The 23,975-nt window shown below is 38.6% G+C and overlaps 2 protein-coding genes across 7 annotated transcripts in view; one reads left to right on the top strand and one right to left on the bottom strand.

Moving 5' to 3' along the window:
• Window positions 1–139: 139 nt before the first annotated feature.
• Window positions 140–8,295, top strand: rbm14a (RNA binding motif protein 14a). Of its 3 annotated transcripts, none has more exons than XM_008426981.3 (8): window positions 140–231; window positions 843–1,022; window positions 1,779–1,963; window positions 2,068–2,250; window positions 2,345–2,454; window positions 2,605–2,874; window positions 2,983–3,221; window positions 4,023–8,295. In XM_008426981.3, the coding sequence occupies exons 1-8, from the start codon at window positions 155–157 to the stop codon at window positions 4,522–4,524; spliced, it is 1,746 nt and encodes a 581-aa protein (XP_008425203.2). In that variant the 5' UTR covers window positions 140–154; the 3' UTR covers window positions 4,525–8,295. The 3 variants fall into 3 exon arrangements, with proteins under 3 accessions (XP_008425203.2, XP_008425200.2, XP_008425202.2); XM_008426978.3 differs by having other exon boundaries at window positions 1,779–1,969; XM_008426980.3 differs by lacking the exon at window positions 140–231 and adding an exon at window positions 293–311 and having other exon boundaries at window positions 1,779–1,969.
• A 1,932-nt stretch (window positions 8,296–10,227) lies between these two features.
• Window positions 10,228–23,975, bottom strand: part of LOC103475391 (phosphatidylinositol-binding clathrin assembly protein-like) — a 31,949-nt gene continuing 18,201 nt past the window's right edge. For 2 of the 4 annotated variants that reach the window (XM_081615234.1, XM_081615237.1), the window contains 12 exons: window positions 21,948–22,033; window positions 19,532–19,634; window positions 18,937–19,070; window positions 18,730–18,827; window positions 17,666–17,779; window positions 17,550–17,580; window positions 17,278–17,301; window positions 16,760–16,901; window positions 14,735–14,758; window positions 14,392–14,448; window positions 14,171–14,290; window positions 10,228–13,260 (listed from right to left, as the gene is read on the bottom strand). In XM_081615234.1, the coding sequence (XP_081471360.1) occupies window positions 13,246–13,260; window positions 14,171–14,290; window positions 14,392–14,448; window positions 14,735–14,758; window positions 16,760–16,901; window positions 17,278–17,301; window positions 17,550–17,580; window positions 17,666–17,779; window positions 18,730–18,827; window positions 18,937–19,070; window positions 19,532–19,634; window positions 21,948–22,033 (948 nt within the window). In that variant the 3' untranslated portion in view covers window positions 10,228–13,245. The remainder of the gene's footprint in view (window positions 13,261–14,170; window positions 14,291–14,391; window positions 14,449–14,734; window positions 14,759–16,759; window positions 16,902–17,277; window positions 17,302–17,549; window positions 17,581–17,665; window positions 17,780–18,729; window positions 18,828–18,936; window positions 19,071–19,531; window positions 19,635–21,947; window positions 22,034–23,975) is intronic. The other 2 variants (XM_081615236.1, XM_081615235.1) reach the window with 2 other exon arrangements.

Genomic DNA, 23,975 nt, shown 5'->3' with positions numbered 1-23,975 from the left:
AGAATAATTTAAAAACATAACGCAATTTAATTTATTATAAGTTACAACTGAACACGTTTTTGTGACGTTTTGTTTGTATCTACTGACAAGTTTTTCTTAAAATAAACAAAGAATCGTATTATTAGTTATTAAAACTACCCAAAATCTGCTTTTCATGGCAGTGCTTCTTTTCTTTTTTTTTTTACTAGCCGGATGTGACGTCGGAACCACATCAGCTTACGACCGCGTTGGGTAAGCTATCTTTGCACCATTTAGGCTTAAACGTTTGTCTGGTCTTTGAGTTAAACACAGAAAAAACAAACATTTCTTCGGTATGCTTGCTTGTATGTGTTTTAAGCAAAATGTATTTAGTCGAAACATACGGTTGCAAATTCATTCATATAACAGCACTGTTAGCTTTAGCTTGCACGGCTAACGCTGCATCATTAACGCTAGCGCTAAACAAAATGGCCAGGAGTTTTAGTTAACTGTTGGTTGTATTTTTTTGCCACAAAAACGTCGTTTTGTTTTCATTAATCTTCATTTTTGTCTCCTTTTATCTAGTTTAATTGTCTTATGGTATGCTTATTACTTTCCTAAACCAATTATCACTGCTAAAGTTAACGGTGATATTAGCTTAGCTTATAACACGCCTGTCAGAAAGCCACATCTTTGTAAATATTCGGACTCTTTTTGTACCAAAACTCATGTTGAAACGTTAAAAAAAACAACTGTATGTTACAATTGTGCTATTACATTATATTTCTGGAGAGTCGCGGGAAGTTAGCAAATGGGTAGCTAACGTTCGGCGGGGAATAGCTAACCTAACGTCTTGTACAATAAATGCTGTTGTTCTTTTCCAGATGTCTGGTTGATACAGAGATGAGCGGTGAGAACGTGAAGCTGTTTGTGGGAAACCTTCCTTTAGATGCTACTCAAGATGAACTAAATAAGCTTTTCGCTCCTTATGGAGAAATCGACACATGTTCTTTGCTCAGACAGTATGCGTTCGTGACCCTGAAAGGGGAGGGCGCAGCAGACAGGTATGTAACTGTCCATGATGTTTATTTGTAGTCAGAAATAGATTGGTGTTTTTGACGTGCAGAGATTTTAATAGACCGTTAAAAGTGCGGAAAGGCCATCAAGTTTCTTCCACCTTGGTTTAAATGTAAACTTTTACAAATATTTTAATTACAGATCAAATAAATTTAGGTAGGAAACTGTGAATGATCTCAATTTTAGTCCGTGAAAACTCTTTTCTGGCATTGATCTACATTTAATTCTTAAATACATGCTTTAATTCAGTTTTGTTGTGTTGTGCTGTGATTATCCTACAAACCCCTTGACTCAGGGAAACAACAAATAGAGTGAAGATGAATTTTCCCCCAGTCAGCCAACCCTCTATTTACTCCTGACTCATTTAGTATGGAAATGTTTGTATAAACAGAGGTTTGGCTTACAAATAGGAATTTCCGTAGTTTGCCAAAACCAGTTAACTGCTATGAAGCAAATTCTAAAAATTGTAGAATGACTGCAGGCCCCACGATCACAATAAGTAAGAGGATTCTTCTCATTTTGAAAAAGGCATTTTTTTATTATTGAAAACTGTTTTAGAGAACCACCTAGAAAATATCTTACTAAAACACAACTTACATTATTAATAAGAATACACAAACCATTTTAAATATACATAATCTTTGCTGAGTTTGTCCAAAGACAATATCATTGTTTGCTTTGTCTAGATGTCTCCTCTGACTTGTCCTGTGTTTGAAGTTCTGATGTTGGTTTCACTCCCTCAGGGCCATACGGCATCTGGATGGCAAAGAGTACAGAGGCAGGCCGCTGGTTGTTGAAGAGTCGCGTGCCCGCCCGCCTAACTCCATTAAAGTGTTTGTAGGAAACATCAGCGCGACGTGTTCAGCAGATGACCTCCACGGGCTTTTCTCAACCTTTGGAAGAGTTTTAGACTGTGATAAAGTCAAAGGTAAAGGTATATAAACCAGAATGGCTAATAATACTCAAAAGAAATACAAAAATAGTCAAACATTTGTGTCCTGTAAGCTGATGGCCGCAAAATTTGTTTTGCAGCAAGATTATGCTCAAATGTTGGGTACGCCTTTGTGCATATGGAGAGGAAGGAGGAGGCCCTGGCAGCTATCGAGGCTCTCAACGGGACCATGTTCAAGGGCCGTCAGCTGGCTGTGGAGCTTTCCAAAGCGCAACCTTTGATCAATCAGATTCCAGGGGGCGGAGATTCATCTGCAGGCGGAGGTATTGCAACTGAAGATGGAGAATCCAGCTTTCTTTCTTTATTTAAAAAATAAAATAAAATACAACATTTCACACTTGTGGTCTTTGCTTCCAGGTGGCAGAGAGGGTCTTCTTCCACGTCCTCCTCCGTCACTCGAACATCACCAGAGTCAAGCAGCTGTGCTTGCTGCTGCCGCTGCTGCAGCCGCTGGCCTGCCCATACAAGTAACTACAATAATAAAACTAGCATTTTTAGTAATGGATTAAATCTCATAGTTAAATAACTGTACACCTTCCATTTCATTTTGATACCAATTAGTCAAGTCAGATTGGAGTTCCATGTCTTTTTAATAATGTCTATAATTCTTCCTTCAGGTTCAACAAAGTGTCCATAACTCATTTTACAACACAACAACCTTTGACCCCACCTACGCTGCTCTCAAAGGCCTTACCAGTTCTAAGGGGGCCGATGGGGTGATATACGGTGCTCTTGCCAGCCAGGTGTATGGAGCCGTTGCTGACCAGGTCTACCAAGAAATGGCCCATCACAATCCTGCGGCTGAAGAGGCAGAGCAACCTGCTGTTCCAGATCCCACAACGCTCTTCGAAGCAGCAAGAGCCAAGTTCTTCCAGGAAGGACAGAAGGCGAGCTAACTTTTGTATTTAAACATGTTTTGCTAATACAAATTCTTAAAAAAAAAAAAAGAAAACAGTTTTCCTAATTAATATTTTTTCATTAAATTTGAATTATAGGTTCTGGCAGAGCAGCAGGCAGGAAGAAAAGCAGCAGCAGCAGCAGCTGCTGCGTCAGAAAACGAACGAGACCGCAGTCCAATCAGAGGAAACCGGGCCCCTCTTCTTCCTGACCCGGTTCCCGGTTCCTTTGCTCAGATACGCCCCAAACGACGCACGCTGCTGCCGACGCCACCTGGAGTCTCTGAAGACGCAGCACCTGCCACCACTACGTCAGAAGGGGCGGATCCTGTTGCTAGGTAACACATTCATTTACATCTGAAGAAAATCAAATTTCTGTCGTATTTGAAGTCATTATTTACTGTTTCCACATAACTGTAGCACAGTGATGTGGTGAGGAAAAACATTTTACTGGAGACACAACATAGAATGATGTACACTGCAAACACCAAATCTTATCAAGTAGTTTTGATTTAGTTTCTAGAGCAAATATTGTAGCACACTTGAAATAAGACGGAGCTAACTTACAAGCAACTTGTCAGCAATAAATAGTTTGTTTTAAGTCAATCATTTATTAATATTCATGAAAAATTACTAATTATTAGTTAAATAACCTGCGAGTGGAACAAGACGTCGATTATTTAACAGGTTTTTCCCTTACAGGGTTGTGAGAAGCGCTGGTGATTACCTCCAGCAGTCATTGAGTGACAGGTTTGGTAGAACAATACATGTTTCCATATTATAAGGAAAAATGTAATCCATTAGCAGATTATTTCACTTATAATTAGTTCTTTTTCATTAATATTAAAGAATTATTAACTGAAAACAAGCTCCTGAAAAACTACTTCTAAGTTTGTCATATTTCAAGTGTACAAAGATATTTGTACTAGGAACCAGACAAAAATACTTGGCAAGAATTTGTGTTTTTGAAGCTTCAACTGGGAATAAATAATCTTAAATGATCTAGGTCAAGCCAGAGGTTTTTCCAAAGGTTCTGAAATTCAAAAAATATTTTCAGTATTTTGTAGGAGACGAGCTTTTAGTTGTTGTTTTTTTTCTTGCTGTTTTGACTTATTACTCAACTTGGACTTGCTCTCTAGGTCATACTCAGAATACTACCAGCAAATGCATCAGTACCAACAGTATCAGCAGTACCAGCAACAATATCAGTACCTCCAATACGCTTACACCAATCCTCCTCCACCACCGCCTCCTCCACCGGGCAGCGCTCAGACACAAGCCCCTCCCACCACCACCCCTGCACCGCCAGGGACTTACTCAGCACCGCCAACTTACGCTTCGACAGACGCCTATGCAGCCCCAGGAACATACGCTGCTTCAGGAGGTTACGACGCGTCGTCGGGGACCTACGACACTTCATCTGGGAATTACAATGCTTCTTCAGGAAGCTACGACGCCTCGGCAGGATATGACACGTCTGGAGGCTACGGTGCATCGGGAGCATATGATTCATCTGGAGCTTACCCAGCAACGGCAAACTACTCCACATCCACACCGTATGAGCAGACACCCGCACACGGGCAACCCACGCCCCAGCGTCACGATTACCCTTACCACACGCCAGAACCCCCTTACCGATAGTCCCACCCCTCCCCCAACACACTCCATACACACTGCCAATGTGTGTGCTCACGTATATGTATTTACATGAGGGACAGTTTAAAAGGAAACGCGAACAGGAAGCCAGGTTGTATTCGAATGTGCTTTGCGTCTTAAGCATCGTTTCTCTTTCTTGGCTAAATGTTTTTCCCATTATCGACCAGTTAGCAAGAAGATCTTTAAACACGTGGAGATAATTCGGCAACTTGAAACGGGATATTTGTCAGCTTTCAAAGTTTCTTTTTAGATGTTGTGGCAGAACTGGTTCCTAGTTGACTGTTGCCGGGGACAAGGTTAGGTTGGAGGACGAAGTTTAGCATTTTTACTTTGTTGCTGGATCAAGGCCCCTTTTATACTTTTCATAGTTTCTTTTCCACAGACTTGTTTTGTTTAAATGTTACTCAGTGGTTTCCTTAGGGGATCCAGAATGTTTCATTTTCCCCAATTACTTTGCCCAACCATTTATTAAAGTGCCAGGGGAAGCTAAAGATGAAAAAAAAAATTTAATCGGTCAACAACGATCAATAAAATGTCAAATGTTCTCTGAATACCAGTCCAAAACTGTACAAAAACAGTTTTCTAACGGTTTCTAAAGATTTCTTGTCAGGGTTTTATTCCAGAAAACTGTTCTAGTGTTGTGTGAGTGGTGGGTGACCTGAGCCCAAACCTTTGCAGAGTGTATAGCAATCCTTGGATTAACTGAGTTTTAAAGCGTTCTTTTTCTGTTTATTCAGAAAACGATTGCTGCAGTTGATACTTCTGAGTAGAGACGACCAGTTAATCAACCCCAAATCAGAGTCGGTCAGGAGTTTTTGTCCTGTGACAAATATTGGTCAGTTATCAGAAGTAAAAAAATTTTTTCACCCAAAGTTATCAATACATTAAAACGTAAAATTCCCATTTACAGTCCATAAATCAACCAATGGCGTCTACTTTGATGCCCTCGGTCAGCTGAATAAAAATAAAATGGTTAGGGATTGTGCTTTAGTGTTTGTAATGAATTAATTTTTGTATTATTCATAACTACTACCTCTGTCAGATCCCTGGAGCACAAATTTTCTCCTTTGTGTTGTACATCTTAGAATAAAAAATGTGAATCAGCAGGTCAGAACGCATATTATAAAATTGGTGTTGAATATGAAAAGCTTGATGTTTTTCTAGCTGCAAATAATAGGAATTAAATGGCTTGAGAGGTAAATCTGACTTTGTTTTTGTTTTTTTACAGAGGAAAATCAAGGTGATACAGCTCACCGTGTAGCTTTATGAAGAAAAAAAAAGTTTTGGCTGATGACAATTAGCTTCTGAGTTTTGCTTAATGAGCATTTATTTAAAAAATGCTGATGTAATATTTTGGCTTAGTCCGCTGTTGGTTTGATGTTGCACAGAAGGACTTGTTTGGTTTGAAGTGGTTGCGTATCAGTCGGATCCCGTCTGCTGTCCCAGCATCAAAAAGAGATTTGTGAAAATTAAAAATTGAGTAAAATTTAAATGGCTTGGTTAATTTGAACTTGTTTTCCTAAGGTGTCTACTTATTTTCCTTATATAAGACTGAAATTTGGTAGTTGTAAAAACAAAAGGGATTGAATTTCATTGCGACTTGGATAACAAATTAGAAATGGGAAGCTGCTCATTTTGCTCCTTGGCTGATCTTGTAACTTCACAGTTTTGATCATTTGAGTGCTTTGGGCACAAAATGGTGCCGTCGGTCACAGGCTGTTGGACTTTGTCCCTCATTTTATGCCCACCAAAAGGGGGCACTTGACAACTGATTATTTTAAAGTGAATTTAAAAATTCTGCTAAGGAAATGTGTTTATAATATGACTTCATTAAAAATAATCTACCAGAAACCACTTAGTTATTTCGGTTTGATCAGGGGTCATTTAAATAATAAATTGGTCAAACTGCAGACCAGAACCAACATAAATAGATGTATGTTGTAACACTCAGATATTTTTAGATAATAACATGCAGTTTAATTCAATCACACAAGCATATTTTGACTATCACAGCGTACTTGAAAAGTGGGGAATGAATTGGTCTTTTGATTGGCTGATTATTTTTCTTCACCAGACCGTTTACTTGTACAATAGGGTTCTGGTATTTTAGCTACTAAAGCATCAAATCAGACTCTTTGGACTCCATTCATAATTCACTTTCATTCTTTAGTGAAAATAGATTTAATACATTCACATCGCATAATTTTAGACTGTTGTTTTTTGTTGTGTACATATTTGAATTTGCAAAAGCCAGGAGTAACATCATTGAGCAGTTATTTAAATTTTCTATTAGTAGCTGTTTTTCCTTTTTTTTGTTTTTTTTTTTTGTTGTCAGGTTCCCCTAGAAAACATCAGACCTATAAGGGAAATGTACACTTTGGTACGTATGTATTGTAGTGGTTTGAAGTTGAGATTGCAAAAATTGTTGACTACAGTCGTCTTTTGAGAGCTGTAGGATTATTTCCTCCGTTACATCTTGTGGTTTTATTCGGGTGTTGGCCGGGTGGAGAAGAGGTGATGTAGGAGTTGTTTCTGGATTGCTCCAGCGGCAGTGTGAAGGGCAGATTATTTTTTTCCTCTCGGCTGTTTTCACCAGAGCACACCTTTTTATTTTAAGTCAAAACAAGGATTTGTTTTTTCTGGAATCCCTATCACAGTTAAATAACCGCTTAAATCAAAATGGATTTTTTTCTTTTTAACACATGAAAAGCAGACAAACATGGTAATTTACCGTCGTCTCACAGTATCCATCTCGTTTTTCATGGGACACCTGAACTCACAGTTTTAGGTTCAAATGACACATAGCAACTCAACATTTCCACATTATTCCACCTTCTCCATGTGAACTGTTAGTTGCATGCATTGTTGTTGCTGCTGCTCCAGCCACCTTCTTCCTCTTGCTGATTATTGCAGCTAGAGTGGGAGGGAGCCAAACTGAGCCCTTGCCCTGGACGTACGCCGCACGCAGCTGTAGAGTGGGATGGGGGAAACAGCAGCGTTAGGCCTGAAACTGCTGTGGACGATGGGGGTGTCCCCCCACTAAAGGTAAACACTCAGACCACACACTCCTGCCCCGGCCCGAAACACGTGAACACACTCACAAGCACATATTTTTTGACTTAACAGCATCAGCTATGTCCATGCTCACTATTCCCTTTTTCCTGTCTTTGGGATTTTAATTTGTCAGGATACCTGGAAAAAATTCCCCTGTCTTTTTTTTTCTCCTTTTCTTTTTCTTTTTTAATGGGAGAGAATCTTTTTTTTTTTTTCTCCTGGTTTTCCGGCTTAGATTTCTTCAAGCATACTGAGCGATACATTCCTGTTTCTGACTTGAAAAGTCACATAATTCTTTGAGGACATTTATGCCACCTTTATATTTAATCTGACCGTTTTCAGCTGCCATTTTGTTTTTACTGCTACCTGCCACTTAAAGAATACCAGGCAATCACAACCAGAACCAGATTTGGGACATTTCAGTGGGTTGGGATGTTTTAGGTTTTATAAATGTGACCCGGCGGCCACTTTGGGGTTAAGTGCCTTGATGAAGAGCCCTCCATTTCAGAGTTGAATAACCTGGCTCAGGATCGGTTGCTGGTTCGACGCTAGACTCCCCGTCTCCTAAAAACAATTTTTTTGATGCCACTTTCAACTTGTAAGAATGACAATGAACACGAATTCTACCATGTTGTTTTAAATTACATTTTGTCCTTTTTGTTCTTTGAAATGTTTCATTATCAATAAATGAATTTCAACCAAGTTGTATTATTTTTGTGTGTATATTTGTATAGATTGTGCTTTGACAGGAATGACTCAGAGATGAACATCAGATGATGTTTTTATTAAATTTTCTTCCAAAAAAAACATTTATCTATCTCTTTTTAGATAAAAAAAACCCAAACAATCCAAACCTGATGGTGATTTGATCGCTTTAATATTAAAAAATAAATAGCTGGAAGAAATTTAAACGAGAATCTACTCCCTGCAAGGAAGAGTTTGTCATAGACACTGCTGAGTTTCATGCACTCGGCAACAATGAACAGCTAACAAATGGACACAAGGGGGCCAAATGAGTGTATTGAATGCAGTATAAACAAATGGTATGCTGAGGTAATAAGATGAGAGTTTATGCATGTAAGTTGACATATAAAACCGATACAGAATGGGAAATCTACTCAGCAACATGAAAACGCAGCAGCTTCCAATAAAAGCAAGTCAGGGATCCAGCAGCCAGACAAATAGGGAAGTTTTAAACAAATCATGGGACTTTTTTGTATGGAAATACTATCAAGTAGGGTTGTATAGACATCTGTTGCATACTAATAAAATTACATTTTATAATTTTTTACAAGGCAAAATAATGGAATTGCTAAAAAAAAAAGTATTTTTATTGGATTGGTATTTTATTATGCTCACTTTTACTTGAGCTCCTTTGACGGGAGCTATTAATTATTTTGAGAGGCCCAGTCAAAGTCCTGACTTGAAGTTGAAACAATCTGTAGATGGACTTCACGATAAGTTTATCCAACATTACTAGATCTTATACATGCAATGGCCACTTTATTAGGTACATTTGTTCAATGAAATGTTGGCAAAAAAAAAGTGAGTCAATTGCAGGGCAGCAACTCGATGTATTTATGCATCTAGACGCCTGAAGTGATTTGTTGAAGAAGGAAAGGGGAAACAGTTGGCTTTGAATTTGGCATAATTGTTGGTGCCAGGTTGGGTTCCTGAGTATTTCAGGAAGTGCTGATCCTGGAATTTTCATGCACAACCCTCTCTTTGGTTAAAAACAAAAATATCCATCATGATTTGTGATTGGACACAAAAAAGCCTTTGCGATGTCTGAGACGAATGGATTGACTGGTTTAAGGCGTTAGAAAGGCAAAAATAATTCCAATAGCTGCCTGTTAGAACATTGGCATACAGAATACCATCCCCAAACTTCAATGTAAAGAGTCACAGTAGCAGAAGACGACTTCTGTCAGCTCAGAACAGAAATTTATTTTTGCCAAGAAGTCTTAAATTGATAGTGCTGAATGTTTACAAGGTATACAACATTTTACTAGCAAGTTGTACCTAATAAAGTGGCTGGTGTGTGGTTTTCATTAGTTTAGTATTTGATTTCGCTCATCCATAGTTATGCCCAATATTACCTATATACCCCTTGCAGATTTTAAAGTCATCTTAATTTTACCAACATGTATCCTCTGACTGAAAGTACGAATCATTTTGAGTGGCCCAGTCAAAGTCCTGACTTGAATTTGAAACTATCTGAAGAGTAAAGGAGAGGGTAAAGATGCTCTCCAAGAAAAATTGCTAAAAAACAAACCCTGAAATGTCCAAAAAGTTGGCCAGCAATCTTTTAAGATGTTATTTCCTATAGCTAAAAAAAAGTCTGCTGAACGAAACGATGTTAAACTCAATAGTTAATGCTATTTTCCTGATTTGCTTTGTCTTCATTATTAAAAGCAAACTGAAAGCTTCCAGTGAATGATTTCTGGAAACCACTGCATTGTGGAAGATGACTGGGATTTTGGTATTCGATGGTAGACAGGACGACACCCAAACACTTTGAAACACCACACAACGTGAACCAGACCAAACACGTGTTACAGTACTTTGAACCACAAACCTCCCAAGATACTGCTGGCTTGATATGAAAAAGGAGCGAGCATTCAAACACACGTATTGAAAATAGCAACGCTTTAATAAAGAGCAATTTTTACAAGACTGCAATGTCTAGCTAGTTAGGTGGCAACCGGCATTGACATCCATGGCGTTTTAGAGATGCAGTCGTGGTAACTGGGTTTGAAGTTTGATGGGTTACTTGCAAGTTGCATTGATCCATGCGAGGCAACCTTCAAACAGTTACAGACCCTACATCGTAAAACAGCTGATGATGAATGTCAAGAGGTAAGTTTAAAAAAAGAGAAGTCTCAATGAGGAAGTTCATTTTCCAAACACACCGGTAAGAGTGAGTTCACACTATGGTCATGCTTTTACCGGGCACACAAGCCAATAAAAAGACGACACATAATCATGCAAAAGAGACAGTTTCGTTTGTCTTTAGAAAATAAAAGAACCAAACCGAAAAGAAAAAAAAATCCTTGGAGTTCTGATATCATCCATCCTTAGTGACCTTGGATAAGAAGCTGCGCTTTGATGATGACTTTGGTGCAAAAAATGTTCCTGTTTCAAAGAGGACAGACCCCGTCCTGTCCTCTTTTTTTCAATGAAGACACTCTTGGTATTGACCAGTTGTGATAGTTTACCCCTGACCCCTCCCACCCACCCTCTTCCACCTTGAGATGGACACAAAGAGCACAAACATCGACCCAAGCCCACCCGCCCATCCCTGGATGATGACACCTTCAAAAATACAACCATTCAAACACAGATACAGCAATAAATTGTCCAACATACAGTAAGTCATCCAATGGGGGCTTTGATCACGTTCACAGAGAGAGCACGGCTAAAAACACATGAACAGCATTACCTATATACAGTGGGGACACGGTAACAGTCAGATCCCAGGGTGGGTTGAGTTGTGGAGCTGAATAACTCACTGAATAAAGCTTTCAGCTGAAGAAGAAGGACAAACCACTGGAACAAGAATGATGGAGGAGTGTAACAACAGCTGAACTCGTCAAATAGGTGAAACCTCACAACATATGTCTGCTTGGTGATGATTTCTAACACAAGTCTCTGCTGGTAGTAGAGTCTTAGGTGCAGGGAGCCTGGTATCGGTTCATTTTTAACCTTTAATCACAGTACACTAACGTACTTTTGGTCTTCTCTGAAGATTTGGTTAGAAATAACCCGCCGTCTGAAGAGCTCAGTTTGACTGTACTCAGCAGGCGAACAATCCACCTACAGCTGATGTGTTGTACAGACTCAGACACTGTCACAAGAACACTCAATGCTAAGTTAGTACACACTACCATCTCGCTTAGAGACCCTCCATCTCTAACCGAGGAACATGACCCTGTTAATCTCTATGCGAAGGCATGTGCACACAAACACACAAAGTACATGTACATAGAACAGACACAATCAATAGAAAACGACTTCACCCCCAATCGATTATTGCCCCTTTTCACTGTACATCCCAGCAATGATTTTAAGGTTTTTGTGCAGCAGAGCATTGTTCCTTCTTCGAAGGTTTGTGCTATAAATATATGTATATATATATCATCAGACTGTGTCTGTCTTGACCTTGGATCTGCCAGAAAATCCACATTAGCGTTTAATGCCTCATTAAGGCTCCTCGTCTCGGGCTGTCTGGATTGATCTGTGCGCCATCACTGCAGGCGTTGGCAGGGCATTACCCTCGGCCGCTTTCTGATGGTTGGGTGTTCACCGGACTTCTCGCAACGATCTTAAGCTGTCCTGTTTGTATACGATAAGACTTCATGAACCCAAGTCTTCTCGGTAAAGGATGCACAAAGACTGAAGTGCTTACCCCAAATCCAGTTTTTCTGAGGTGAACAAGACTTAAAGTGTAACTAATTTAGGAGACAGAGAAAATTAAACAATTTCTGACTGGTTAGACTGAAAATCCCCTTCTATGTTTCACTATTAGAGCAGTACAGGTATACAAGAGAAGGTTAAAAAACAAGCAGGAAAAATGAAAAATAATTCTATACAGAGAAAACATGGACAAACAAATTACAGTGTTGAAGAAAGCTTCTAAACAGACTAAAGGTGTGAAAAAAGACAGTTAATGAGGTTTCACAATATCGCACAGTTGCAGAAGGGGAAACAAAGAAGGAAACAGTGTGTACAGTAAGTCCCCACGTAGCAAAGTTAGTATGAGAGGTCTGTTTACATCCAAATGCAATAGCTGGGTCTGGCTCAGTGCTTTCATCGGTTAGTTCCAGTGCAGTAACACATTGGCACCCGGCAACACAGTCATGACATCAGGTACCAAAAGATAATTTACACACACACACACACAAAGTTCAGACTCTAAAGAGCTACGTCCATTTACAACCACACAGGCATACCCAAAAAATCATTGTTTTACGCATTTAAGAACAAATGATCAAAGATGCTGCTCACTGAAATGTAGAAAAAAAGCTAACACCCGCAAGCATTCAAATCACTTGTGATTTCAAATGATGGTGACAAGCAATCAGGAACCAATCTTAACAAGATGCTAGAATCATCTACGCAGAAACACACCCTTGGCAAAAGTTCACATTGAGTAAAGTGCCAGCAAATGATCGAATCAGAGAAAGAGATGTTTGCCCTCCAGGTTTGACTCAGATGTTGGGTAGGGAGAGATGTGGGTAAGTTTTCATACTGGTTATTAACAGGAGGGGTGGCTCAGGAGAAGGTGAAGAACCTCCGTATAGCTGTCAGTCTCTGCTATCTCAGCATAGGCTGTGATTGCCATTAGAAGAGGCCAAACAAAGATAAGCTGGGCTGAACTGATGAGGAGGCTCCGATGCTCCATGGTTGTACTGGGCTAAAGACAGACAAATCAGTAGCCACATGGAGAATAGAGGGTGAAGTGACAATAAATTGACATCAGCATTTCATCTTCTATTAATCCTCCGCTCTGGTCCTCCAATCCCCTCGCCGTTCTTTCTTCTTCCTGCACTGGATTTGGTTCTGTATATGTGTTTGCCATCAGCTCTTTCTTTTCCATCTTTCTCTTGCCTCTTCTCTTTCAGCTTTGCTGCTATGGTTACAACATCATCTCTACATGAAATGCATCTGCAGAAGGCAAAGAGGAGAAATGAGAGTAATTCAGTCCAACAAAACACCTCATCAGGCTTTCAGGCAACTATTGATATCGATAAACACATTCCTTGCTGCAGTGCCAGGAAAATGTGTAATATAACACATTTCTAAACATTTAGTCATTAGTTCCCATAAGTGCTGCACCTGTTATTGCATCATTATAATAATGCATCACAGTTCTTGGTTTTTCAGGAGCTTGAATAAATCAAAATTTTTGTCATACAAGCAAGGAATACAACATCAACATATATTCATGATCTGATTACTTTAATTTAACATGTAAATTAATGTAATAATTGTTCATATTGTTATTTAGTGAACCCCTACGTCCATTTACAACCACGTGTTGTATGTTTACATGCATTAGGATGCTTCCTCATAGTGAAAAAAAAAACTAATCTAGATTGATATTTGGGAGACTTATGACAGTATATTTCATGATACTGAAATGATTTTGATACAATTATATCATAATGTAGCCTCAAACTGTAAAAACAGCACATTTCTTGCACCTTTGAAACCTTAAAACACCTGCAAACAACATCGTTACTGCAACATTATACGTGAACTCAATGCCCTTTGTAAGGCTAGAATATGTTTTCAAATTTGTTCTTTTTTACATGAGAGGCAGAGTTTAAATTTTTGTGTCAGAGGACATTTCTAGATATGCTTTGGATGATGTTAAATTCCTACAAGTGAATATTTCAGGGACTCTAAAGTAGCTAAACATATGCAAAGCATTTTTTGACATTATCTAGACGAGTCTTCTCCCTACATCATTTTTTTCTCTGCAGCCTCAGAGACTGCAGAGCTTTGTGTCTCAGTAGTTGGTGGATTATGTTGCATTAACATCATTGCACTGGTGTTTCTGTGTCTGTGTTACCTGTGTACCCGGGATGGGTCCAAAGGGATTGGTGGGTCTCAGGACAGGCTGGTTGTACATGACAGGCTGTGGGGGTATCATGGGAATGCCCCCCATTTGATGACTCATCTGAGGAGGGAGCTGGTTAAAGTACAGGCGACAACAAGTGGGTTGACAAGAGGTTTAGTATTTGATTTTTTTAAGAACATGTTATTTCTACAAGGTTCGCAGTTATACTGTACCATTCCATACACAGGCACTTGGGGTGTCGTCATAGGAAAAGCCACTGGTGCTGGAGCCTGCAGGGGGAAACATTAAAAAATCAATGCAGGTAATAGTTCTACAACTCTACATTCATATAAAAAATACAATATGCTTTCTGATTAAGCTCTTTAGTCAGATTAAAAGCAACTTTTGAAAATAGTATTTAGCAGATATTGATATTTTTTTTTTATTAAAAAATGCTTCATGAGTGTAATACTCTCATCTTAAATGTCAGGTTTTCACTAGAAGAAAAGTCATCATTAAAATCAGGAATAAAGGAAAACAACAGTAAGACGAGGTTGATGTATTGATTAAACTTACATATCCTGTATAGATCATCCCATTCTGTTGAGTTAGAGAGAAAAACAAGAGAAAATGTTGAATTCTGGCTTTTGTGCTCAAAGCTAAACTTGTGTCACTTCTTAAAATGTCCAAAAGTGCAGAAACCAGACCGCTGTCCATTACTCATGATAAAATCACTTCCACTTTGTATTCAAGTCTTGCCTCAGACTTTCTGAACCATTTCCTTACAAAACGAGCAGTTTGAGTAAAGAGCCTATCCGGTCCAAAAATTATGAAGATGAAGCCAGATTGAAAGGAAAAGACAGGGAGATAATAACTTGACGCACAAAGGCCAAAGATGGATAAGTGATGGTGTCCTTGATGGTTCAAGACTCTGTCGAGAAGTAATTTCTGCTACTTATATCATATTAAGAAAAAGTGGTAATACTTACTCAAGTACGCAGATGGTTGGGACTGTTCAGTGTGTATCATTAAATGAAATATTAGTAATGCAGTCAAATAAAATTTATTTTTAAGACTTACTGTGTACCTGTAATATTTATTTTCCTGTGTCACAATATTTAAAAGACTAAACTTAAGCAGAAATATTAGCCGTGTGGAAACTTTTATTGCCCATTCAAATTAAAGTTTTATTATGGCATGGATTTGAAACACTAAAAAACAGAGTGGATAATCTGAAACAGTTTTGAGTGAGTAAGTTTTCTAGCATCATAGTGTCAGTTTAAACTCCTCCACAGCTGCTTTTTTTCTGTTGGAGGATTTTAAATCAAAGACTCAACGTCTGTGGAGGCAGGCGGAGTAAAACCTTTGAAAAGTAACATTTTGGTGATAAAAACTTTTTGTGACTGATTGTTTTAAAGCATTTATGTTCTGAGGCACAAATAAAAATAAGCCACAACTTGAATCATTTAAATGTAAAAAAAAAAAGTTGAGTTTTGTAACATCATGTCTGATTTAATTTACTAAACATCTGCTAATGTTGCACATTTTCTCTGAATTTGCGGTAATTATAACCCTGTTTCAAAATGTAACTTTAATGTCTCTTTTGTTTCTTTTTCTCTAGTAAATGTGAGTGAAAGTAAATCTGGGTTGGTGAAATTGATCTAAAAATCCATTTGCACCTTCACAGAAGTTGGTAGAGTGTGACGCTCTGTGAGTTTTACAGAGTGAAGATGATGTGAGAGAGACATCAATCATCATATAACTGCTGAAAGTCAGTTTTTATCTTTGAAAATTGATTACTATTGCAGTTTCTACTTCTTGTTGATGTTTTAGATTGTAACTTCTGTGATTAAGAATTTCAGATTGATGCTTTATTGGTCTGATTTTACTGTTTTACTGTTGCTGCCTCTTCCAATGCAGCGGTACTGATGTCTCTAAAGATAAAACCATGTTTAATTAAGTAGAAGCAATAACTAATGTTGCAGCGTTAAAACTGCGTTATACTAGCTGTAGCTAATGTTTTTTATGGACACTGATTAAGTAAGTGCACGGTTCTCTTTTGCAATGAAAATGCAAAAAACAAAAGTCCCAGGGGTGATTTAAAGTTCTTGATAAATAAGTTTAACAGTTTGGCTCATTGGAAACATGCAAAACAATCATAAAGCCAAACTAAAGACTCTGGATTGGGGCTCTCTAACCTTTACAAACAAAAGACCTATTTTTGTCCTCAGTCCAATCAAAATTAGTTTGAACTGCTAACCTTTTTTTTTTAAATTGTGTCGTCATTTAAGAGTATCACAATTTCATATCTGTTTTTAAACATGGAGAAAAACTAAACTTACGCTGCAGCTGTTGCTATAAATTCTGTTATATTGACATTTCATGTTTTTTTTTTCAAAGCTTGGAATGTATAGACATACTAATCTAGATATGTTCATACGCCCTCCCTAATTCATGCTGGTTGATTTTGCAGAAATTGATGGTAACGAAACCAACACATAATTACTGCCTGACTAGTTCTGTCTTGCTGAGCATCTTCAGATAAAATCACCAAGGTGAAATTTGAGAACAATGAGCGAAAGTGAACGAAGCTCTGGTTACCATCTGAGGGACGGGCATGGGTGCAGGCGCCATGGGATGGGTCGCGTGAGTCCAGTTGGTGTTGGTGCACATCGTCTTTGACTGCCAGCCGCTCCCTCCGGTGGGTTTCTTCTCCACCAGCTGGCTCCACTGGAACTCGGGCCTGATGCAGAAACACACACAGAACAGCAATTTACATGCAAACAATTAATTTCAAAACATCACAATGTCATTGGAAAGTTAATCAATTAAAAAAGTCAAACTCAGATATCATATAGATTCATTAAGTATGTTTCAAATATTTATTTAAGATGATTTTGATGACTATGGGTTACAGTTAATGCAAACCCATCCAGTAATAGACTTCATGTTATATTATGGCCTCCATCATTGGTGCCCTAAATGCAGCAATGAGCCAACAATGCAGAAGAGCTGAAGGGCTTTAGTCAAAAAACTGAGCCACAGGCTGATTCTCTCCATGTTACACCGCACTGATGCAGTAATTCATACAAAAGGAGAAAATAAGTGATGGTACTTACTGTGCACTGCATGGACTCAAAAATCTGTAGGCCCAAATTGTTGTATTAAAAAAAATATTTTTTCTTATATAAAGAAATATATTAGGTTTTCACTAGCTGTAAGCAATAATCAGTAAAAGTGAAAGAAACAAACTTGAAATATGGTACTCTGCAAATTAATCAAATTTGAATTTTACTTTGAGAAGTTAGTTACAGAAATAAACATTTATATAATGATTCTCTAATCATTGAGATGTACTGAAAACCTTTTGGTTACAGGTTAGCTCACTCACTTTTTAGCCGGTGTGCCTCCAAACTGTAGGTCTAAGAGAAGAAACACAAATTACATCTCTGAAGAGGAGCAACTAGAGAAGAAAACATGGTAGCAGCAATGACTGATTTTACTTACTTCCAACCAAGTTTGCTAATGAAGCGTCCAAATCATTGGGCAACATTTTACCAGAGTGCAGCGGAGCTCCAGGACTGTGAATCTGAGTTGGTGGGGACGGCTTTAGCAGGTCTCCTGACGTCAAAAAAATGAAAAAGAGAGCAAAAGAATACAAAGCATGAGGCTAATGTCAGTTAGGTTCCCTGTATATCTGGTTATTGTTGATCTTTAAGCAAATGGGAAACTAAAAGGCACAATTTTACAATGTTGCATGTTCATTTGTGTTCAGGCTTGTGGCTCATATTAGCTACATGTAAACTATCAAGACCAAAATCAAGAAATATGTTTTAAAATAGTCTAAAAGTGCAAAAACAAGAGCAGAGCAGGTGAGAATGCAACCAAAGGTTTGCAGAACGATAACGAATGAGAAAGCAAACATAACACAATGTCTGCCTAAAAGAAAAGTAAGGAAAGCAAAGTGGCTAGCTTGAATTTTGGTTAATAAAATAAACATTGTTATGTGATTCATCAAGTGAGTAGAAGGATATAAATGTCTGGGAGCAGCAGGATGGAGACCTAACAAACGGGCATCTAATGGAGGTGGAGAAAAGTGCTTTGATGGAACCAGTCTGACTGAAATTCACATTAGTGAGAAATAAATGACTGCTTGTGACTAAAACTATAGTTTGGAACACTAAAATTCTGGCAATATATCAAATTTTTGCTCTGAGACATGCAAACAGACATTTAACAATGCTTCATTGCACATTGTAGATCCAGAAGTCACATCATCCATAAATGGTATTCAAATCTGATTTTAAGAGAGGCAAGGCTAAAAGGATTTTCAGTTGCCCAAAAGTGTGTTTTAAAATATACTGCTCAAAAAAATAAAGGGAACACTTCAGTGTTCACTTAAATGTTAAAGTGTTCCCTTTATTTTTTTGAGCAGTGTAGTTGATCTGCTCTGAAGAACAGAAAGTGTTTCTTCTTATTTCAATATTTATAGGTCTTGTGTTCTTTACTCTGCCTTCAACAGCATTCTCTGCTACATGTTTGTAAGAGTTTGGCTGTTTGTGCGGTCCTACCTCCCCAGGCATTGTTGTTGTTGGGCACAGTGTGTGTGGTCTGGATGGGGGTGAAGCTGGGCTGCAGGGTGAACAGCTCACTGGTCAGGTTTGGCACACTAAAAACAAAGAAAAGGGAAGATTTACATCTCAGGCTTTTAATGTAATTTACAACGGAGGCTGGGCAGTCTGAATTATGGTAAGAGGGCAAGATGAAGTTGGACTCACTGGTTATTGATGGGTACACTGGGAGAGTTTGAGAAGATATCCGTGGCCCCGCCGCTGCTGTTGGCACTGCCCACCGACTGGGCGCTGGGTGAAACAGTGGGCGTCTGAATGTCGATCACTTTGTGACCGTCGTCCTGCATGGAAAGCAGCAGAAAATTATGCATGTTTTTTTAAATATTTGTGTCCTGCTTGTTAAAATATTAAGATTTATCACTTGAAAAATTATGACCTCATGGTTTTATTTGAAGAAAGAAAGTGCTGCAAAACTGCCTTATTTACACTCTCCCTTTCTTTCTATTCACTGTGCACCTCTTTATGTCACGGGCTGGCGGCCAGACAGGCAGTTTATTTCATTGCACTGCAGAATTAATGCACAAGCCTATTCAACTCCAACAACACTGTGGAGCACAAAGAGACTTGACGTATGGATTTCTTCACAGTTCACTCACATTTTAGGAGGATTTTTTTCCTAAAACACCAACAAAATCTATGCACACAATCTCATTGTGCTGTAATCATGCATCGTTTTCACTCATTTTAGCTGCAGAAAGGTGTCATCAAAATGTGCATTTAAGGTGGACTGTCAAGGTCTCACCTTGTGCTGCTGCAGCCGGTTGTCCTCTGTCTTGTCATCCATGCGGCTGAGAGAGATACTGGCGCTGGAGAGAGACGACACTGTGCTGGACAAGGTGCTGGATCTGGTAGTGAGATACATTATTTACCCTCCTTGTTTAAAAAGAAGCCATGCTTAATCGCTTCATGTTGCCTTGATCTTTTACCAAGACTCACACAGAACTAATTTTGTAACTTTCCTTCTATCTGCTAAAGACCACAAAATTTTTGCAGCCAAGTGCAATTATGTTAACAATAAATGCAATTAAAGGACAGATGAGTCCTTTAATTGCATTTATTGTGGGGTCAGCCAGTTGATGAGGCCAATAAATTTGCAATACCACTGTGAAAAGCGGCATCAGCGGTTATTTCACTGCATCAGCTGCTGATTATCTCAAATGGCTCAAAAACCATTGATGAGTGTAATAGATTGCCATCAGACATTAGTGGTATCAGCCATTATCAATCACTAATACAGACAAATCTTTGCACAGGGTGTGCAATTCAGAGCTTTTCCTCCAGAATGGATTGGGTTCAGTAAGATTAGGTGGAAGAGCTGTGGAGGCGTGTGGCTCAACTCCTCACGTTCTGCAGAGAGAATTAAGTCTGGTGATACATATTTGAGATGTAAATAATTAACATATTTCCTGCAGGCTGAATGAACAACAACAGTGACGATGTCTCGTTGGGCCAGATCAATGCCATTTTAATTTATTGCGTTAGACGTTATTTAAAATGCATTTTCCCAAACATGACTAAATCATACATTGAAGTAGTGAAGCACAAACAGAATAAAATGTACTGAGATGAAAACATTTCAAAATACATAAATATTACCACATAAAAATCACTAGACCTGTACAGAAAAGGAATGAAAGGAAGTGCTATATTCTCAAAACCCTACATTAATTCATTCATACCGTATAAAACAATAACTGTAAATCTGGTTAATTGGAAAATTAGTAATATATTCATCCATCCATCCATTTTCTTGACACCCTTGTCCCTTAGTGGGGTCAGGAGGGTTGCTGGTGCCGATCTCCAGCTAATGTTCTGGGTGAGAGGTGGGGTCACCCTGGACAGGTCGCCATTCTGTCACAGGGCAACACAGAGACACACAACCATGCACACACACACCTAGGGGCAATTTAGACAGGCCAATTAACCTGACAGTCATGTTTTTGGACTGTGGGAGGAAACCAGAGTACCTGGAGAAAACTCAGAACATGCTAACTCCATGCAGAAAGACCGGGGCTGGGAATTGAACCCAGAACCTTCTTGCTGCAAGGCAACAGCTCTACCAACTGCGCCACTGTGCAGCTCTAATATATTCATATTTTGCTTGATTCTCCTGAATTGAAAACTGAATTAAACTGCTTTAAAGTTTAATTTAAGCTAACTGTGTTTCTGTCTGTTCTGATTAGATTGTTTTGTGCTCTAAACAGTTAAGATAAAAAAAAAAATTCATCTTAAGACATATTTTAATCAGACCAATAGATTCTTATGATTGGTAGTAATATTAGCATTTTGTAGTCTATGAATAGAATCTGATTGAATATTTGCACCGAGAGCTAAATATTTTGGCAATGGTAATAAAGTCTTCTAAATGCAAAGAGTTTGAGTTTGTCCCCAAAGATAACCTGTTGAAATGCCACAGCAAATAAAACAAATGAATTAAGGTTTGATTGTTTTTTATTTTTCAAAATTGATACTCATTTGATGTTGTTTTGTTAACTTTGTCTAATTTCATCACATAACCAAACTTCTTGGTCAAATGACAATCATTTTAAATCTAAATCTGCCAGTGATTTTATGAGTTTTAGACTTAATTGCAGTCCTAAATTCAGCAAAGTCTTTAAACTTTAATGTTAAACTTTAAAGGGAACGCCAGTGAAGTTCACCACTGCTTCATGTTGTCAGACAGAAGAGATGAACACAAAAGAAATGATTGAATCTGGGTGATTCCAATCTAACTGAACTGAACTTGGTGAATCCCAATAAATTTCCAACTTAACCTAAAGGAGTTAAGTTTTCTCACATAGAGCCAGGTTGATTGTGAAAGCTGTTTTTCCTATAAAAAAATCAGAAAATCTTTAATAAATTCCATCAAGTTTTCCTTTTCTAAATTAATAAAACATTAAAACTGATTATGTTTGGATATAGATTTCCAACTAGATCAGTTTGCTCTTGTTCAGTTGTTGATTTTGAAACAAGTACAGTCACTGCCCTTGTTTGAAATCCTGTTGATTGCACCATTTCTAGTTGCAGACCAACAGACCAAGCAAATAGCGGAGGTAGTAGGTTTAGCAGAGCAGTAGCAGCATCAAAGATAGATTTAAAGTAAGACAAAGTGGCTGGTGTAGGAGACCTGACTTGTTTTATTCCCCATTTGATCATACCTGCTGGCAGTAGACAGGTCTTTGAGCTTCCTGCCCTCCAGAGAAGCGAGATGCTGCTCCAAAGCCTCCAGGAGGGAGCTGGGAGCCTGAGAAGGGCGAGGGAGGGAGGGGTATATGCAGTTAAGGAGAAAACATTAGAATCACAGCCAGGAAGACAAAGTGGGGTAAAAAGCTCTCTTTCACCACCCCATCTCCTCAATTGTATCTCTCATACACATAAAAAGCAGCAGCGAAATTAAACACCGACCTCAGATTCATGTGCTACTCTACGACAGCGTGTTTGTTCTGCTTTTGCATTTGGTTTCATCAGGTTTGGTTGACCGGCATGCACACATTAGCTGTTGGATCATGCAAGCAAGTCCGCAGCAGGACTGACAAAATCGGGACAGAGCAGAGCGTCGTCGCTGAACGGCTTCAGAGAAGAAACTCAACGGACTCGTCTCTGAACCATCTAATGAGCCCATGCAGAGGCCAGCAGTCCACATATGCCCTCGAAAGCACACACACACACACACACACACGCACGCACACCCCCACACACACACAGACACACTTACACCCACGCGGAAAATCACCACCCAAAAGAGTTAACTCATGGACTCCATTTCTGGGCTCAAAGCCCTGTCAATGCATGATTCATTTGTTTTGGAGACTTTAGTCAATTAGTCAAATAATCAGAAGAAAGTAAATTTCTGGAAACCAAGACAGTTAACTCCATCAAATGTAAAGATCTGATGAAAAACCAGGTATGCACATTGAGCAGCTGGCCAGCACTCTTAACTGGAAAGCAAATAAAATGATGAATGAGTTTATTTGGACCACATGTGATACCATAGTTCTCACGCAGAGCTTTACATTTCAGCATCACAGAAACAGCGCAGACACAACAGGCAAAGAAAAGTCTTCTCATATACTTATTTCAAAGGGGGAAAGAGAGTAAAATGCCATTTCTGCATATCCTTTGTCAGAGAAATCTAGAATATGCTAAAAGTTTAAAAACAAAACAGACATAACTACAGCTCAGTAAAAGGCACGGTCCACTATGTTGTTGAATAAGGGCATATAAGGTCTTCATAAGCACTACAAGTTTTTTTTGTTTTTTAATAAACCCTTTTCAGTTTTTTTTTTTACTTGATTTTGTCAAAATGTAAACAACCAAATATGCGTCCACTGAAAAGAAGCTGCTGCGTTGGAGTCCTTCAGGATGTTATGCAGTACTTATGATGGCATTATGTACACCTATCCAAGTCATATTTGCAGAAACCTAATTAATTAAAAACCATTCGCTGCTCTCCCCACAGCTAAGGAAAAGGGACCTAAATATTTTTGTGAACAAAATGTTCTGAGCTGTGCTCTCATTGGGACAAAGCTCGTGTTCACAGTTCAGTTACCCTGTTTGCATAATAAGCCTTTAATAAATAGAGAGGTCTTGAATTTTACATTGAAAAGACTAATGAAAAAAAAAGTGACAAACTCTACAATGCCTTGCAAAGTATTCCTGCTGCTTGAACTTTTTCATGTTTTGTGGTGTTGAAGCCACAAACTCCAACCTCTTTTCTTTGGTATTTTATGTGGCAGACGAACGCAGGATTCAATGGGTTTTCTACAAATACAAATCTGGAAAATGCGACTTTGTCTATGAGCATCAAATTTAAAGTCTTGCTTCACATTCTTGTCTGTTGACTGGACCAAAAATGAACATAATTAATTACACTGCAGCTCTGTCTCTATGTTTTGCTGTCCTGCTTTAATCTCAAGTCTTTTTGAACCTCAAACTGGATTTTCCTGTATAGTATCCCACCAATGTTCCCAGAAACCCTGAACAACTTCCATGTCCCTGCTGAAGAAATGCATGTTTTATGTATTATGGTTAAGCTTTTTTGCACACATTTCCTCCACATGGGTTGTGGAAACCTGCACAGCTTCTTTCATTGCTGCAAGATGCTTAGAGCTCAGAATATTGACTTTAAAATAAACTATCTGCATTAAACTTCTCCACAACCTTCAGTCTGACCTGATTCTGATTCT

Source organism: Poecilia reticulata, chromosome 14 (genome assembly GCF_904066995.2).
Source record: "Poecilia reticulata chromosome 14, P_reticulata-male-v2, whole genome shotgun sequence".
NCBI classification, from domain to species: domain Eukaryota; kingdom Metazoa; phylum Chordata; class Actinopteri; order Cyprinodontiformes; family Poeciliidae; genus Poecilia; species Poecilia reticulata.
This window is presented reverse-complemented; position numbering and strand designations above follow the sequence as displayed.

Bases quoted from the DNA above. Each gene is read 5' to 3' on its own strand.
- rbm14a (XM_008426978.3), top strand. From the start codon at position 155: ATGGCAGTGCTTCTTTTCTTTTTTTTTTTACTAGCCGGATGTGACGTC. The intron at 1,023-1,778 runs GTATGTAACTGT...TCACTCCCTCAG, and splicing joins GGGGAGGGCGCAGCAGACAG to GGCCATACGGCATCTGGATG. The intron at 1,970-2,067 runs GTATATAAACCA...TTTGTTTTGCAG, and splicing joins TGATAAAGTCAAAGGTAAAG to CAAGATTATGCTCAAATGTT.